A 16,648-nucleotide genomic window follows, 5' to 3' on the forward strand; every position below is an offset into this window, starting at 1 on the left:
TTATAATAATGTTTATTTTAATCAAATGATAATTATATTATCATAATGTTTTTTTTTAAATAAATGGGTTTTCGTTATATTGTTTGATGAAATTAAAATATTTATTATCTTTTAAAATATGAGATGTAACAAAAATAAATATGTTATTTTTTTTTTAATAATAAATATGTCATTTCCAATCTACAAATTTGATATCTAAAATTATTAAATGATAATGTTTTAGAAAAAAAAAATTATACATGTCTTTTTAGGCTTTTGTGTTTAATTTGCTTTAATTGGAAATAATTATTTGGGTTTTTCCATGTTTAATGTGCATTAGAATTGACAATTTTTTTTTCCTTTTCATTTCGAAAATATTCACATACAAACCATTTATATTAAATGTTCTAAGAAATGTTAGAAGGGACTACTTAGATATAATGCATTTAGATAATATCTTGCATAATTGTAAAATTTTGAAACAAATGGTCAACTTTATATTGACCGTTAAAGCACCTATAGGTGCCAAAAGGTGTGAACTTTTTTTATTCAAAGTTTTTTTTTTTATATGTTTTTCTATAAAAAAAAATTAAAAATAGAAAAGAAATGATAAAAAATAAAAAACAATGAGAAAAATAGTGTTAAAAAATGAAAACTTTTTTTAGATTAAATATATATCATTTTATGAATTATTAAGTAATGATAGTTTTGTAGTATATATGTTTTAAAATTAATTTAATGTTAAAAATTTGAAAAATATGAATTTCCATCTATTATAATTGGTTATATGTTAATTAATGTTTATCGCACATATAAAAATGATATAAACTTATATATATTAACATTCAAAATATATATATATATATATATATATTTATTTATTAGTTTTATAATAATTAAAATAATAATATAATAGCTGACACGTCCAAGTATACATATGTTGTAAACAAACCCTATATAATTTTAAGATTTACTAAAAGTCAAATGGAATCCCTCACCCAAAAAAAAAAAAAAAGTATATAAATATATATATATATATATATATATATATAATTTCACAAAATAAATATGAATAGAATTATTATTCTCTTAAAAAAAAGTATTAAAATAAATAGTTCTAGATTTTCTTAAAATAATAATAGATTTTGGATTTTGAATTTTTTATTTAATAAGAAAGAAGTCTGTACTAAAAGTAAAACAGGAAAATAATAAACTAATTGCAAAAATACATGACCTAAAATAATTAAAAGATATTATTAAATTGATAAATTGATATTAAGTTACCAATAATATCCAATATTTAAAAAAAGCACATTCAACGGCTTTGTAGATTATACTTTATGTGTTTGGAAGGAGTTGATGTCCATATGGCATACAAGTTAATTTAATATAGAGTTAATTCAAGATTAAATTTCCTATGATTTTCCTTCACTGTCTATTTTCCTTTTTTGTCACATATAGCAGAAGACTTGAGGGTTATTTATTTATTTAATTTTTGATACTGAGAGTATGAAAATTCAAACTTGGATTATTGGTAGTCAGACATTGTTATGAAAATTCAAACTTGGATTATTGCTAGTTGACATTGTTACGAGCACTATTGTTAAGCTGTTAATCATTTTGATAGATGTACTCTGTGATTTTGCAACAACACGTCCAATTTAAATGATAATACCCAGCTAAAACAACAACAGATAAAAGATTTACATGAAGATATTCTGAAAATTATTTATTTATTTTATGAGTCAATCACAACTATTCAATTTGTTGATAGAGTTTTGAGTTTAGAACAGGATTGACTACTAACAGTCCCTAACTTATATTTTTTTTTTAATTTTTTTTTTATGGGACTAATTGCTCCCTTAATCAATCTACATGCATGATTTAAATAATTGACCCATTTTTTAATAACAGACACTCAAGACGAGAAATAGAAGTTAAAATACAGGCAATTGACCATCTTGTGGAACAAGAATCCCAACAGCAGTTATGCAAATCTTGGAAATGTGAGGGCTGAGAATGCACCGCCAAGCTGGAAACTCAACTGTCAACCCCCACAATCATAATGCAAATCTTCAATGGCCTTTTGATGCAAGAATCTTTGGCCATCAACACGGTCAGAACAAGTTAGACCAAAAACTCCTCAAGTCTGCAGAACTCATCTTAAATTAGAACAAAATGTGGTATGATTATTTATTTATTTATTTTTTCATTCCTATTAAGAACATCTCCAATGGTGCACTATAATATACAGATCATATTTCTTAAACCGAAGTGTAAGATCTCATCTGTTAGAGCGAACAATATGAATTATCAGAGCTAGATTTTCACTGCTAACTTACATTACAATGATCTAAATTTTACATCAACAGTTTCAGCACCATCGGAATAAAATTTTGAAAATTCATTCTTGAAACCCTCCACAGGCATCCTGCCAACCCAAAATTTAAGGTTACATAAGCCAAAAAATGCATTATTCCCACTTCAAGAATTCTCCATTTGGCATACATGAAACAAAAACATGAGTTCACAATGAATAGAGACTGAACATAATTAGATAGTAAAATAATGTCATTGAAGGTTATAACGTGGTAACAAAGCAATGTCATTTCAAGTCATGAGCACCTTGCCCCCATTAAATGAGAAGAGGAATTGCCCTCATTATGTGGATGAAGCCACAGGCCAGGGAATATGGTGCCCCATTATTCAAGTGTTATTGTTAATGCCATAGTCAAGCACTTGAAGAAGAGTCGCAAGAGAACTTCTCCATTTAGCATATAAGAAAGCAAAAATATGAGTTCACAAGTAAGCAACAATGGTTAGAGACTAACATGATGGATCTTCATCACCCAAAGTTTGGAATTCAGGTTGATCATCAACTGTATGGTGTTTTTGGGAATCTCTTCCTTCGATTGTTTCCATATCAATTTTGCTTTTTGGCAGCCTGTTCCACAGCAGAGAAAATGAACAAAGAATTCCAAAAAAGGATATAATAAAAACTGAATACACTAACATAAAAATATAACTTGTGTTAATAACTTTTCAATCATGACACAAACAAGCAGTAGGCTTTTCCATCAAAAGAATGTAATTATATGCATACAGCAAAACGGAAAAAAAAATAATAACAAATAAATAAATAAATAACCAAACACAAAAAAGGGTTCAAAATCTAGGTGCGGACAATCCATATGCATATAGCAAATATTCCAACAAACCCATCTAGGTAACCATAGCAAAATTGCATATTCCACCAAAATTTGATTGGTATTAAAACTTTGTTAAATAAAAGTTTGTGAACCTAGTAATTAATATTAATATTTTAACCAAATAATCCACTTGAATCTGTGGAATGAATGATGCTAACTGAGGTCTTCAAATGGAAGCAATTGCATATAGAGAGACATACAGAACAAAGGATAATTGGAAATAAAGACAGACCTTTTGGAGTTTTTTGAGAACAGCATCTTCAAATGATTGATATGCAGCACCAACCAAATGACTGTGATCAGGTTCTGCTGACTTTGGAGCAGTTGGTACCTCTGTTGCTGCAGTTGGATGAAGAGGTTGAAGAGGTAAAACTAGCAATGGGTTAGAAAGATCACCAGAGAGATTTCCTGTAGCAGCAACCTACAAACATTTAACAATGAGTAATTAATTAGCAAACATCCAAAGCAAAAGCTCAAAATTTGAGATTACAAGATGATTAAAAATAACAACAAACTCACAGCTGCATCTTTAGTGGCCATTACAACAAGTGCAGAACCTTTCTTCTTGGAACCCTTGATGACAACATCTTCAACATCACCGAACTTTGAGAACAGCTCTCTCAACCTCTCTGCTGTATAACTATAATCCTGACCAAACTTCTCCCAAGATACTTTAAGCACTCTCTCCTTATCTAATCCAGCCCCAGCAGTACCCACACTCTCCTTACCAAGACCACCCATCTTTGTCTTCGAAAATGAAGTAGTTTCTGCCCCTTTACTAGCGTGCATTGCACGTATTCTTGCAATCTCTTCTTTAAGCTTCCTTGCAATTCTTTCCTCTTCTTCTCGAGCTTTTGCAGAAGGGTCCGGTTCAAAAGCTGCCCGTTCTCTTTCCTCCAGGTCAGAGACCATCTTCCTTCGCTTGCCATCACGCCTGGCATCGAGTTCTGATTGACGGCGAAGCTTCTCCCTCTTAAACTTCAGAAATTCGTCAAATACTTTCCTGGCTTTCTCATCCTTGAGCATCTCATAAGAGGTTTTGAGCCTTTGGAAATTGATATGGGCATTGGGATCATCTGGCCTCTTGTCAGGATGTAACTCCAAGGCCTTCACTCTATACGCCTTTGATATCTCTTTCTCAGTAAGCTTGGAACCTTCCTCCCCCGATGGCAACCCAAGAATGGCATAGTGATCTATATCAGTATCGATATCCATAGTTTTTGCTGCAAATTAAAAGAATCAGCACTTGTTCAGAAAATTTGTAAAACAGTTGATTAAAACTTACTAATCCAAAAACTCAGTAAATTTGTCAAAAGGACAATTCGATAAATCAGATGTTTGTTGGTTTCGAAAAATCAGGTTTCTTAGCATAAATTTAGAAAATATTTTTAATTCTTTAATTATCTATAATTTAAAAATTAAATAATTGGAACAGCATACACTCAGAAACCCCGCCATTCTTGCAATCTTATCTTCAAAAAAAAAAAAAAGCGCAAAAGCAAAAGCAAAAACAAAAACCAGCGATATTAAATTCATTACCCAAAAAAAAAAAAAAAAAAGACATTTTATATATTTTCATGAACCCATTTGTAATCAGTTGCAAATAAATAAAACCCTAATCGAATAAGTCATATAAATTCGATCTATGAACAAGATTTTGTAACTTGATAATACTAAAATGAGAACTTTAAGCAACGAAACTGCGAAAAAGGGAATTAATTTCACGAAAGATTGTAAATTCAGCAGAGAGGGAGAGAGAGAGAGAGAGAGAGAGAGAGGGAGGCGTACCTTCAGGAATTGGTTAAAGTCGCCGCTAGGTTGCGTTGCAGATTGGGGCTATAGACGGCGTGAGTTGGGTAGTTGCTATTGACTTCCGACGCAACAAACGGCCAACGATAACCCACTTCTAAGGAACTGTGGCGGGGAGCCAAAATCCATCGTAGCAGCTAACCAAGGCAGAGGTTTTATGCGTATTTACCTAAAAAAAAAAAAAAAAAAAAAAAGGGGCCATTTTTTGAAGTTTAAGTGATAAAAGTGTAATAGGTGCCCTTTGTTTTTATTTTTGTATAAAATTTTTAAAATTACACTAAATTGCATAAAAATAATAATTTAGATGATAATATGATAATTTTTTAAGAATAATTTTTTGTGAATATATTTTTTCAGATTTTTGAACCCCATTTTCCTTCTACTTCTATGAGACCACTTTTATTTAAACAGGAGTTTCAGATTTTTCATTTTTTATTTTTCAAATTCTTATGTACATAGTTTGTAAAGCACTTTTTATTATTCCATAGTTTTACTATTATTATTTTTTTTTGTAATTAATAGATAGTTAAAGTATGTAATATATTTATTGAAAAACTAACTATATTTGGAAGTTTTTGAAATTAAAACAAAAAAGAATAAATTTTTTAAATCTTTATTTACGTTTTTGATACGATAATAAAGATATAGCAATCTATATAAGCATCTAGCAATACATACATACAGGGATCTTCTAGTATAAAAAATGTAATAATTCAGAGGATAAAATGTATTTAATCCAAAAATAAAATAAAATAAAATCAAAAAGGTTTCACGCGTTCCTAAGGATTATATTCGTTTGGTCGGGAATGAAATAGGATAACTATTCCCATTTCCTATGCAAATTTTTATTACTTGTTTGACAGGTTTAAATATCATTATGAATTTAGATAAATCATCATACAAAATAATAAAACCATATAAATAAATTTAAATATTATATTTTACTAAGTAAAAAAGGTGAAAGGGTAATTGTCGAATTCAACGCTCGAGTCCGATTAATATATATATATTCTACACCAGTCCGATTAATATATATATATATATATAGTAGTTTGCTTAGAGGCCCTCTATAGAGCAAAATAATCAATTGGATTGCCCGCAAACACCATGTACAGAATTAACATGCTAGTCAGGAAGAGTTAAATTTCACTTGCCAAGCAGAAAAATCCAGTTTAACCTAGAGCTAACTATATGATTCCATCAAAGCCTACCCAAATTTCTCATCCAAAGAGAGAGAGAGAGAGAGAGAGAGAGCAGAACGACAAACGATATGAACCCTAAAACCTTATATTCTACATAAGACTTTTTGAGTTACTTTAGAACTACAGCAGCATTCCTCAAAGCCAGATACCTCTGCACATATTCATTAGGAAGTGATCTTATTTGCTTGAAGACATCGGTATTTGCATAACGCAGGTTGGTCCTGGGATCATAGTAAGGTGCCTGCATAAGACACAAAAATATGAGGTTCAGGCAGAAGTTGGTGAAGGATATCAGGTATGCTTTTACATATAAAATTATAAAAACCATTTTTGTCTTCTCATAGCAACTGATTAAACATGAACTGAGGAATTTGTTATTTTTAGAATAACAATAGATTATTTTTTGCAGTGCCCTTGCAAGCCATTTAGTTACCTAGCCACCTAACAATATATATAAGCAGAAGCTAAGCTATGATGCTAGAGTAAACAAAAAAAGCAAGCATGATGGATCACTAGAAGTTCAGTTAACACAGTCTGTTAGGGGAAAAAAAATTTGATTTACCATCTGTTTCGAAATATAAGGTGCTAGTACAATGGCATTGCAATACACATTGGATATATTCACCAATAACTATATTCATAATCAAAGGGAACGCTGGAATTGGTGAAGCTTTACATAACCACTTCCTTTTTGGAAGAAACATTATTGTTATTACCAATGCAAAAAAGAAATGTTGCATAAACCCCACGGTTCTTATTGATTGGCATGGTTTATTAATTTTTCTTTTTTTTTTTATTTACAAAACCAATGATTACATATCACCATGCTAAATGAGTGAAATGGAGAGAGAGATTTTCAGGAAAGGACAATAGATATAACACCAACTTGGTTAGGCATTGAACTCTTTGATAGTTATTGTACATATGGTGAGTTGTACTCGAGGAAGAGTCGTGACTTTTGTTTAGTGAGAGGTTCAACTATAGTTACGAAGTAAATGAAAAAAGTGCTTAAAAATAAAAATATAATTAACACATAATCAAATCTACATAATGTCGATTAAACCAGCATACCTCGTATCCTGTTATATCACAAATTCTTTTGCACGGATGCATAGAGGGTGGTGACTCAATGTTAACGTCTGAGAAAAAGAAATGTCAAGGGCACAATAATAATGGGCGCTACAAAAACGCTGCACATATAGCAATATAAGCATTTTCGTATACATAAATGTATTAATAGTCCATTCTTGAAAAGTTGATTCTGCCAATACAAATTGAACATGACCACACAATTTCAGTTCCACCAACAAAACATCTTTTTATCGAGAATGAGATAGAAAGATTATAATTTACACCTACGAATAGTGAATCTTAAGTGGCTTTATTCAAACACCATTTTCAATCTGATGGGCGGTCCTGTGAGCTGTAAAGTTTTTCTTTCCATCTTAGTGGTTTTTGTTCTTCCCTAAATTACCATAGACAGGCTGCCAATTGCAATTCAAATTGAATTCCGCTTCCTGAATTATGTTCTTTCATTGCTTTCCTATCTTAAATATTCATTTATAGTCCAACATAAGCACAAAAATTCCCTATACAGCAAAATAGAATTCAACAAACATCCAATCCATTCAAACAAGTAAAAACATAAAAACTGATTCCTCTATGTAAGCCTACTGAAATACAGTGTACTCTATCTTGCATTTGTTTTCATGCTTCTTCGAACTCTAAATACAAACTGTCTCTATAGCTCATACTTTATCCCCTTTTTTTCTTCTTCTCTTTTTTTTTTTTTTTTTTTTTTTTTAAAATTTTTAATAGCTAGCAAATACAATGAATCAACAGATAAGAACAGTTGAAAAATACAAAAATAACTCCTTATCAAAAATATTTTTGTGATATACGAATAATATTTCCCAAAAAAAAAAGAAGAAAAAAGCTTAATTTCCTCAATAACGTTTTATTGTCTAATTATCTAAATATTTAAAAGAAAAAAGAGAAAAAGGAAAAAAGGACATACAGTTGGGTTCGTCGGGTGGGTAATTCTGATAGTTTTCAGCCTGGATAATCTGCTTGAGATGTTTCCAGTGCCTGCCTCTTGATTGGCCTTTTGGGTATTTCTCATACATCTGAATGCGCTTGAAACTCAGATGGGTTGGCAAAACCATCTCTGCTTGGATCACCTCCGGCTCCATTACTTCTAATTCTTCTTCTACTGCAATAAAATCCAAAACCCTAATTTTAAAAGCCACCAATTTCTGTCTCTGTCTTTCTCTCTTGTGTGTGTGTGTGTGTGTGTGTGTGCGTGTGTGTGTATATATATATATGCAGAAACAATTCATGGAGTAAAATCCCCTACCTTTATTTATTTATTTATTTATTTTAAATGACTCGGAAGTAGAAAAAAGCAATATTTAATTTTGTCAATACAGAAAATTCGATACTTTAAGAAAAAAGGAAAACAAGCTCACCTTAGAAAACAAATACAAATCCCAGAAAAATTGGCTGCTTTTTACTTCTTTTTTTTTTTTTTTTTCTCGGATGCCAAACAAAAGAGTAAGACGAATAACCGTATGTACGCCAAAGAGATAGAGAAGATGACTTACAATGGAGACTTTGGGAGCTGCTGGGGAAGACGACGAGGAGATCAAAAAAGATCCTTCCTTCGGCCTTTGGTCTCAGTTGCTCTCTGTGTCCAAGGGCGATGGTCAAAGCGACGTCGTTTTTTGGAAATATCCATCCATGATTTGGAATTGGATTGGTGATATTGGGCCCCCAAAAAAAATTTGAAAATCCAACGGGGTCCAAATAGACCCGATCCAACCGAATCCCAAACCCCTGGTTCTGTAAAACGTCAGTTCTTCAATCTTTCTCAGTTTCAGAGGCGTGCCGTGATTGGTGATTCCATCGAAGAAGAAAAAGCTTAACGGCAACCATTGAAACATAGAGACTGAGAAGCTCACCGAGTAGCACAAGGTATGTTTCGCTCTACTTCCTGTGCATTTGATTGTGACTAAATGATAATAAACGACATGGATTTTATTGTAGTATGTATGCCCTTCCCAACCCACAATAACTAACACAGTCCTACATTTTTTATTTTATTTTAAAATTTTTAGCAGAAGCAAAAAACGACGTTGTATTTTTCTCGTCTCGTCCTGCCGGCCATTGCTGAGAGATTCGAGTGTGAACGACCTCATCTCCATATTCGTAAGTCCTTTAACAGACCGACCCAATATTGTTTTTCTTTTAAATTTTCAGATAGAAACAATTTTGAAATGGCAATACAAAGTGTTTTTCCTTCAATTCTTGACTATCTCCGATCTGTAGATTTCTTTTATTCCGTTTAATTTTCACCATTTTGCCTCTCAAATAATTTCCTTTTTGGGTAATGTATTATTTGAATCTGCGTATACTGCATGGTTTTCTTTCAGCTTTTTTGGTGGTTAGAGTAAATTTGCTGATGGGGCTTTGTGTTTTGTAAACTTTGCTTCAAGTAGTAAATGTATCTCACATTTTCTTGTTACTTTCTTTCTTTCTCTATTTTTAAAAAGATGTTTTCTTCTTCTTTTGGGTATTTGAATCTGAAGTAATGACATACTCCAACGAGTGATCATGGAGAAAGACGTTCAACGTTCTGTGTCTTTACGTCCAAACCGTAGAGCCGACCGGAGTAATCAAAGCTCCCATTCTAAAGGTATGGAAAGACATTTTTTTTTTTCCCCTTTTTTGCTGTAATATCAAGGCAATGACAAAGTTTCCAGATTTCTTGTTGTGGGTTTTCAGAGTCTTAATTGTTTGACATCATAGGATTAGATTAATGTTATTCTGTGTGACGGTTTATTTAAAGGCTATATGTTTATAATTCTGGGTGGGTTTTATGGTGATATTTAGGATTAGCAAAAGAAATATGAGTAGCTTATGTGGTGGTGAATGGAAAATGGTGATTGTGGTGCAGATATTGAAGGGGGGTTCTTTTCTCCGGGAAGGTTACCCCAAGATTATCCCATGAAGATTGTTTGGAAGAAAGGCTTTATTCGATTGGTTCTTGTTGGGGGCATCTTGTGGATGTTACTAATTCTTGTTGCATCCTTGTTTCATCTCTGGTCCTGCCATTCCTCTATCTCATTTTTTTCAGGTATCCTTTCGTAAACATTTATATGCTCTTCTGAAATTCTGTTGGTTAATCTGACCATGTTTCAATATTATCATCATTCCTTTCGGTTACTTAGAAAATCCCAGAAGAGCATTGAATATTACATTATATGGTCTAGTGAAACTTGGAACTACATAGCTTAATCCCAGAGTGTAATATGTGATAGTGGAGTTTGTTCCTTTATTAATGAGGTATCTTTATCTTTTGTACATATTTACCACTGGTATTATATGTGTTTTTCATAAAGCAGAGATAAGAATGCTGGAATATTCAAGAAAAGTATACTAAAAAAATTCATAGATTTAGAAGAACTCTCCCTCTTGGACGAAATCATAAAGGAATACCCAGAAACACATTTACCAAATCCTCACCGCGGAATCTACAAAGAAGCAATCCAATTGATCAAAAAAAAAAGGGGGGGGGGGGGGGGGGGGAAGTAGGCTTTTTTCAAGCCTTATTTTTGTGATGTAACGGAGTAATTACCTCCTTTCAATTGGGGGAGAGATGGCTGAGTGGACTAAAGCGTCATATTGCTAATCCGTTGCACGAGTTTTTCATACCGAGGATTCAAATCCCTCTCTTTCTGTTTTCATCAATATCTTGTTCTTTTCCTTCAAATTTCTAGCGAGTTCAGTGTGGAATTGATAACCCAATAAACACCTTATCTCCGGTTCAAATTGAATTTCAAATGGAAGAATTTCAAGGATATTTTGAACTAGATAGATCTCAGCAACACGATCGCCTATACCCCGTTATCTTTCAGGAGTATATGCATTGCTGCTGTGTTATGTGAGTGTGCTGGTTCTATAAATTTGCTAATAATCCTTAAAGAGATGTTGCAAGTGTCAGTGTCTCACTATGAAGTTGCATAGGTAGAAACAAGTCACTGGTTTTTGTTTCATCGCAGACTGTGGTTGCTTTCATGTTATTCTGAAGTGGTTAATGTGTTCTATTTACCTTATAAATAATTCTGAAACATCATAGAACTCTTCACCTGTTCTGCTAATGATTGTGCAAATGCAAATATGTTGGTCTGGTCCCCATTATTTTGCCACATAAAAGCCAATGTTTCAAATAATATAGTTTCTCTGTGGTTTGGAAATAACATCGTAGTTTTCTTTTTGCTTGACATGCAGCTATGTGTAACAAAGAAAGCAAGTTATTCTCCCTTATGGACAACATGGGATTCACACCAAAATCACAACCACAACACCGTAAGATCATGGAAATATTCTGAAATGTTGATCCCTGTATTGTTATTGTACTTGATCTCCTTTATTGAAATGTGCTTTATGTTAATTAGGCTGTCAAATTCCCCTTGCCAAGGACCCTGATAAAATAGTTATTCCAAAGGGCAGAACTCCTGACACAATTGTAAAGAACTTATCTTATGTTATTGAGGATGAACCTTTGAATAACAATTTTCAGTCTACTCCACTTTTTGGTGGACATCAAAGCTGGTCACAAAGAGAGGAGAGTTTTAAGCTAAAACCAACCATGAAGGTAAATTTTTTCAGATCTGTTAATATCATGTATTTATTTTTGGTCTGCTTGTGTGTTTTAATTGCTGATTCTCATATTGGCAGTTATGCCTTGTCTTAAAAAAAATGCTTTTTATTTTTATGGTCCTTTTTTTATAACAGAATGATATCTCACAACTTATAAATAAGTATCCATTTATAATATATGTATATTGTTAAGTTAACCATATGGAAACTGATAAAGGGACATAGTTCCCCTTTTAGTATAATTTATATTTTTGCATAGTGTTTTTCAATAATTGTGGCCGCATACCTTCAAATTTCATTTTTGTTGCAGTTACCACACTTCTGTCCTAATGGAGACATATGGCGTTAAAATCAAAGGATAAAAAGTGTAAAAATCCCTCACCAAGATGAAAAATATGATTGCATCACAATCTGTTTTCTGACATTTTTCAAACCCAAACCCATCTGTCATCAATCTTTCTCTCTCTCTCTCTCTCTCTCTCTCTCTCTCTGATAAACTCTTTCTGATGGTTTCCACCAATCTAGTCTCTAGTGTCTTTTACCCTGTGCAATAATGGGATAGTGATTCCAAAAAGGTCTATCGGTTTGGTTGTTTGGGTTGGGGGTTTGGGGGGGGTGTAATTTGACAGAAAAGAAAACTTAGATATAAAAACAAAATGAAAAGGATTGTCAGCTGCAGATTGGCTTTCGGTTTGGGTTCTGAGATGGCGTTTTGGAGTTCTGATCCACCAAAAAATTAGGAGGAGCCGCTATATATTTGTGAATTGATTTGTTGCTAGTATGAGATAAATTAATGCTTTGGAGCATTTTTTTTTTTTTTCGTCTTTTAATGGTGGGTTAGATAAGTGGATAAATTTGTGAGTGCATTGGCTTTATTTTCTCCCTTTCCTTTGCCATCCTCTTGTAAGCTTCTTTTTCTTTTCTTTTTTGATTTCCAATTTTGGTTTTAAACAGACATTTTATGCTTTCTTTTCCACCCTAAATTAGAAATCATCAATAAAGAAATCATATACATTTGTGATGCTGTTTTTTTCAGTTAACTCGTGCTGTTTACTGCTATGCATGAGCTTATTGTGTTACTTAAATGGTGGAGCATCAGGTTGTGTTTTGTAATGATTGTAAGGATGGCTTGAAAGTTAATTGTTAAACAAAGATGAATAATAATTATGAATGAATATCTTCTCTGTGACAACAAGATAGAATTTATTGAAAATCTATGGATACGCAGAGGAAGGTCCGAAGTTTTTTTTTTTTTTTTTTCCTCAAACAAAGGTCGAAAAAAATCAATTGCTGGCTAGTATATTACACAGTTTGACTAACAGAAGGGTATTAGCTGCAACAAAAATGAAATTCAAAGGAACATTTTGGTAATTACTAGAAAATCGGTTATATATATGTGCAAAAGACTAAAGTACAAGGGATATTTGTGTAATTTACCTATTGAAATTTGATTCTTCTTACTTTTGGTATTCTCTGCTATAAAATTAGTTGATTAATGTTTAATTCACTATCTGTACTTCAGGTTCATTGTGGATTTATTCGAAATGGTGGTGCTGAAATGGCTCCTGCAGATATCAAATATGTCAAGAAATGTAGGTTTGTGGTTGCATCTGGCATTTTTGATGGATATGATGTTCCTCATCAGCCTTCAAACATAAGTCCCCGTTCTAAGAAGCTCTTTTGCTTTCTTATGGTCGTCGATGAGATTTCTCTTGATTTTATAAAGGAAAATGTCACTGTCAGAGAGGATGATAAGGGGGGGAAATGGGTTGGTATATGGCGTCTCATTCCACTTAAGCATCCACCTTATGATGAGCCCAGAAGAAATGGCAAGGTTCCCAAGATAATAACTCATCGGTTGTTCCCTAAAGCACAGTACAGCATTTGGATTGATGGTAAAATGGAGCTCATAGTTGATCCATTACTAATGTTAGAAAGGTATGATTTCAGATGGTTATATACATGCATGTTATTAGCAGGCACGCGCGTACACACACACACAAACACAAAAACACACACACGCACACACACTCACTCACATATTAATATATATATATATAGGGTGAGGTTATGGTCCGGACCCGCACCAAAGCCGACACTTTTTAAGAAAAAGCGTCGGCTTTGCTGTTACATACACAGAGCAAAGCCAATGCTTTTTCTTAAAAGCGTCAGCTTTGGTGCATGGTATGCACATAATAATATTTATATATAAACAAATTCATTTTGATGTGTAGATATTTATGGCGTGGGAAGTATACGTTTGCCATTGCTCAGCACAAGCATCATCACAGTATATATGAGGAGGCTGATGCAAACAAGCGGAGGAAGAGATATGCTCGACCTCTTCTTGACCTCCACATGAAAATTTATCGTTATGAGGGAATGGATTCGTGGAGTCCACAGAAGAAAACAATTAGTGGTATGGAGTTCCATTGTTTTCATTTTTTTATTTTTTTATTTTTTATTCTTGCTCCGTCAGTTATATGGTTGCAAATTGTGATGTAAAACAACTTAAATATGAAGATTAATGCACACTGGCTGGGTTCTATCCTAAAAAAATAAAGAGAAAAAATAGTAATAAGAAATGAGTGATTACATGAAACTCATTTGCCATTACTTAACCCTTGTGCCTAAAGGACATTCTTCCCCCTTTTGTATGTTGACCTGTATTTCAATGATGGATGAGGTTAAGTGAAAAAAATATAAATGAAATAATGGTATGTTTTAAAACTAGCTAGGCAGTAACGCATGGGTTGTCATTGATACATAGTTAGTTTAAAACACATTTATTCGTGCATAGACCTGTTGAATGTCCATTCTGCATCAGTCGCTACAACCATAATAACATTAGATGAGACAGTGGATTAATCTAACATGATCTTCACAAGAAGTTGTAAAACATAACTTCTGACTAGTGGCGAGATTTACTGTGTTGCCAATGGTTGGAAAAATCCACGAATATTAAATCTCTCAGCAGAGTACAGTTATGGTAGTTAATCTTTATAAGATCCTATTTTAATGCTGATACAGCGGTCAGAAAACTTACTGGGGCGTTAATCTGGCTGAATAATTATTTTCCAAAGATACCGTAAACTATGTGGATTTCAGCTTTTTATATTTCATCTGATGATGGAGAGTAGCCCATTCCATGTTATAAGAAAATTTTATGATCTGGAGGAGCATTTTGTTCTCATCTTCTGTGCAGTGTGTACTAGTGGTCTAACTGCCGCTGATAAAAAATAAAAAATAAATATAAAGAAGGGGAAAAATTGATGCTTTGAATATATAAATGTGGTATAAGGTCTAATGACTAACATTATTCTTCTATATGATGATGTGCTTTTTATTGCATGACATTGATGGATATTTATTCAAATGCAGACGTGCCAGAGGGAGCCATTATAGTACGGGAACACACTGAAATGAGTAATTTGTTTAGCTGCTTGTGGTTCAATGAGGTCAACCTCTTTACGCCGAGAGACCAGCTGAGTTTTGGCTATGTTGTGTACAGGTTAAAGGGTTTGTTTGAATTTTTTATGTTTCCAAACTGTGAGTACAATTCACTGTTTGTGTTACACCCACACATAAGGGAGCATTCTTCTCGTATAGAGTGGGTAACAAATTGGAATCAGCTTAAGGGGAATGGTACCATTTCGAATAAGGGTAAAGATTGGGACCAAGCTAGTGGGAAAAATGGCAATCTGATAGAGAGTAGAGGAGGATTAGGCTTGTGGACACCTTATCCGGGGAATCTTGATTCGGTTGCCCTGCCTCCTGTAACAAGGACATCCAAAGCTGGCTGAGGATCAACTTTAACATTTGGTCTTCTGTATGAACATTTTCTTAGGATTTATTCAATATTTCCTTTCATTATCTCAATCCTTGTAAGAGGATTGTACAGTATGAACAACAGAGTTTTTGCTTGCTTAAGTCTGGCAGGATCGCAAAAGTGGTAACAGGTCAGGGAGATTGCCAGCAACCTCTTCAATACCACTAAGAATCAATGTCGAAACAAAATGTAGATGTACCTAAAAATTTTTTTAGCATTGGGGAACGCTTTGTTTGGGAAAATTTTAATAAGATAAAAGAATTCAGAATTTAGGAACTGGAGGTGACTAAGGTATTTTCTGTTCTGCTTGTAAGTTACTTGCCTCGCAAGGCACTCATCTGTAGGGCAAAAAGATTTTGAGACCGGTGGCAATTTACCTTGACTTAAAAGATCCTGCCTCGTGAAGCAGTAATGTTTACCAGTTTTGCCCTTTCTGATGCTACTGTCCAAGACAATAGTCTCATACAAAAGTGGTTGACTTGTAAGTTTGTGATCGGTATTATTCCTCTTTGAAGGAACTGTATCCTAAATCCTGAAAGTGTATCAATCTCCAAAAATAGTGATATCTTGATGTGTTTTGATCTTTGTATGTTGGTAAAATTGGATTGTTGTGTGACTTGACTTCTGCATCAAAAATTACTTACAAAGTTAATATTTTGTGGAGGGCACTTCCAGGCGGCTTGCAGAAGCACATTTTACGCTAATTATGGCTGAAGAACTTTGCGGGTTTATTTGGCTTTGTATGGTCAAATTATTGTCAATGATAAGTGGTTAATGTATACGTCTGTATTTGCTATTTAATAATGACCTCACTAGGTACCTGTTTAATAATGTTATTGTTCTTAATAAGCACATACATTTACAAACTGGTTTTCCCAGTATCAAATTCTTTCATTCATTCATATAGGCAAGGTCTAAGACTTAATGACCTCGCTCAAAATTGCTCAAGGATTATCATA

The 16,648-nt window shown here is 33.1% G+C and overlaps 3 protein-coding genes across 14 annotated transcripts; 1 reads left to right on the forward strand and 2 right to left on the reverse strand.

Moving 5' to 3' along the window:
- Positions 1-1,817: 1,817 nt before the first annotated feature.
- Positions 1,818-5,187, reverse strand: LOC107427382 (uncharacterized). Of its 5 annotated transcripts, XR_007242794.2 has the most exons (6): positions 4,977-5,187; positions 3,708-4,411; positions 3,421-3,609; positions 2,811-2,923; positions 2,322-2,410; positions 1,818-2,128 (listed from the first exon to the last, which is right to left on the reverse strand). XR_007242794.2 is itself a non-coding variant. In XM_048480205.2 (4 exons), the coding sequence occupies exons 2-4, from the start codon at positions 4,401-4,403 to the stop codon at positions 2,903-2,905; spliced, it is 906 nt and encodes a 301-aa protein (XP_048336162.2). In that variant the 5' UTR covers positions 4,404-4,411; positions 4,977-5,187; the 3' UTR covers positions 2,524-2,902. The 5 variants fall into 5 exon arrangements, 1 of the variants encoding a protein (XP_048336162.2); XR_007242793.2 differs by lacking the exon at positions 1,818-2,128 and having other exon boundaries at positions 2,144-2,410; XR_007242796.2 differs by lacking the exon at positions 1,818-2,128 and having other exon boundaries at positions 2,144-2,461.
- An 880-nt stretch (positions 5,188-6,067) lies between these two features.
- Positions 6,068-8,950, reverse strand: LOC107427383 (protein EIN6 ENHANCER). 2 transcript variants are annotated; one of them, XM_016037766.4, is made up of 4 exons: positions 8,803-8,950; positions 8,217-8,411; positions 7,271-7,338; positions 6,068-6,440 (listed from the first exon to the last, which is right to left on the reverse strand). In XM_016037766.4, the coding sequence occupies exons 2-4, from the start codon at positions 8,389-8,391 to the stop codon at positions 6,309-6,311; spliced, it is 375 nt and encodes a 124-aa protein (XP_015893252.3). In that variant the 5' UTR covers positions 8,392-8,411; positions 8,803-8,950; the 3' UTR covers positions 6,068-6,308. The 2 variants fall into 2 exon arrangements, with proteins under 2 accessions (XP_015893252.3, XP_048336163.1); XM_048480206.2 differs by having other exon boundaries at positions 8,668-8,810.
- A 67-nt stretch (positions 8,951-9,017) lies between these two features.
- On the forward strand, positions 9,018-16,305 carry LOC107427367 (probable hexosyltransferase MUCI70). 7 transcript variants are annotated; one of them, XM_048480198.2, is made up of 9 exons: positions 9,020-9,172; positions 9,319-9,406; positions 9,787-9,893; positions 10,155-10,334; positions 11,489-11,566; positions 11,656-11,855; positions 13,383-13,798; positions 14,095-14,279; positions 15,242-16,305. In XM_048480198.2, the coding sequence occupies exons 3-9, from the start codon at positions 9,812-9,814 to the stop codon at positions 15,661-15,663; spliced, it is 1,563 nt and encodes a 520-aa protein (XP_048336155.2). In that variant the 5' UTR covers positions 9,020-9,172; positions 9,319-9,406; positions 9,787-9,811; the 3' UTR covers positions 15,664-16,305. The 7 variants fall into 7 exon arrangements, with proteins under 7 accessions (XP_048336160.2, XP_048336155.2, XP_048336156.2 ...); XM_048480199.2 differs by having other exon boundaries at positions 9,028-9,172; positions 9,316-9,406; XM_048480203.2 differs by lacking the exon at positions 10,155-10,334 and having other exon boundaries at positions 9,018-9,172.
- The last annotated feature ends 343 nt before the right edge of the window (positions 16,306-16,648 follow it).

This window comes from Ziziphus jujuba, chromosome 9 (assembly GCF_031755915.1).
Source record: "Ziziphus jujuba cultivar Dongzao chromosome 9, ASM3175591v1".
In the NCBI taxonomy this organism is placed as follows: Eukaryota; Viridiplantae; Streptophyta; class Magnoliopsida; order Rosales; family Rhamnaceae; genus Ziziphus; species Ziziphus jujuba.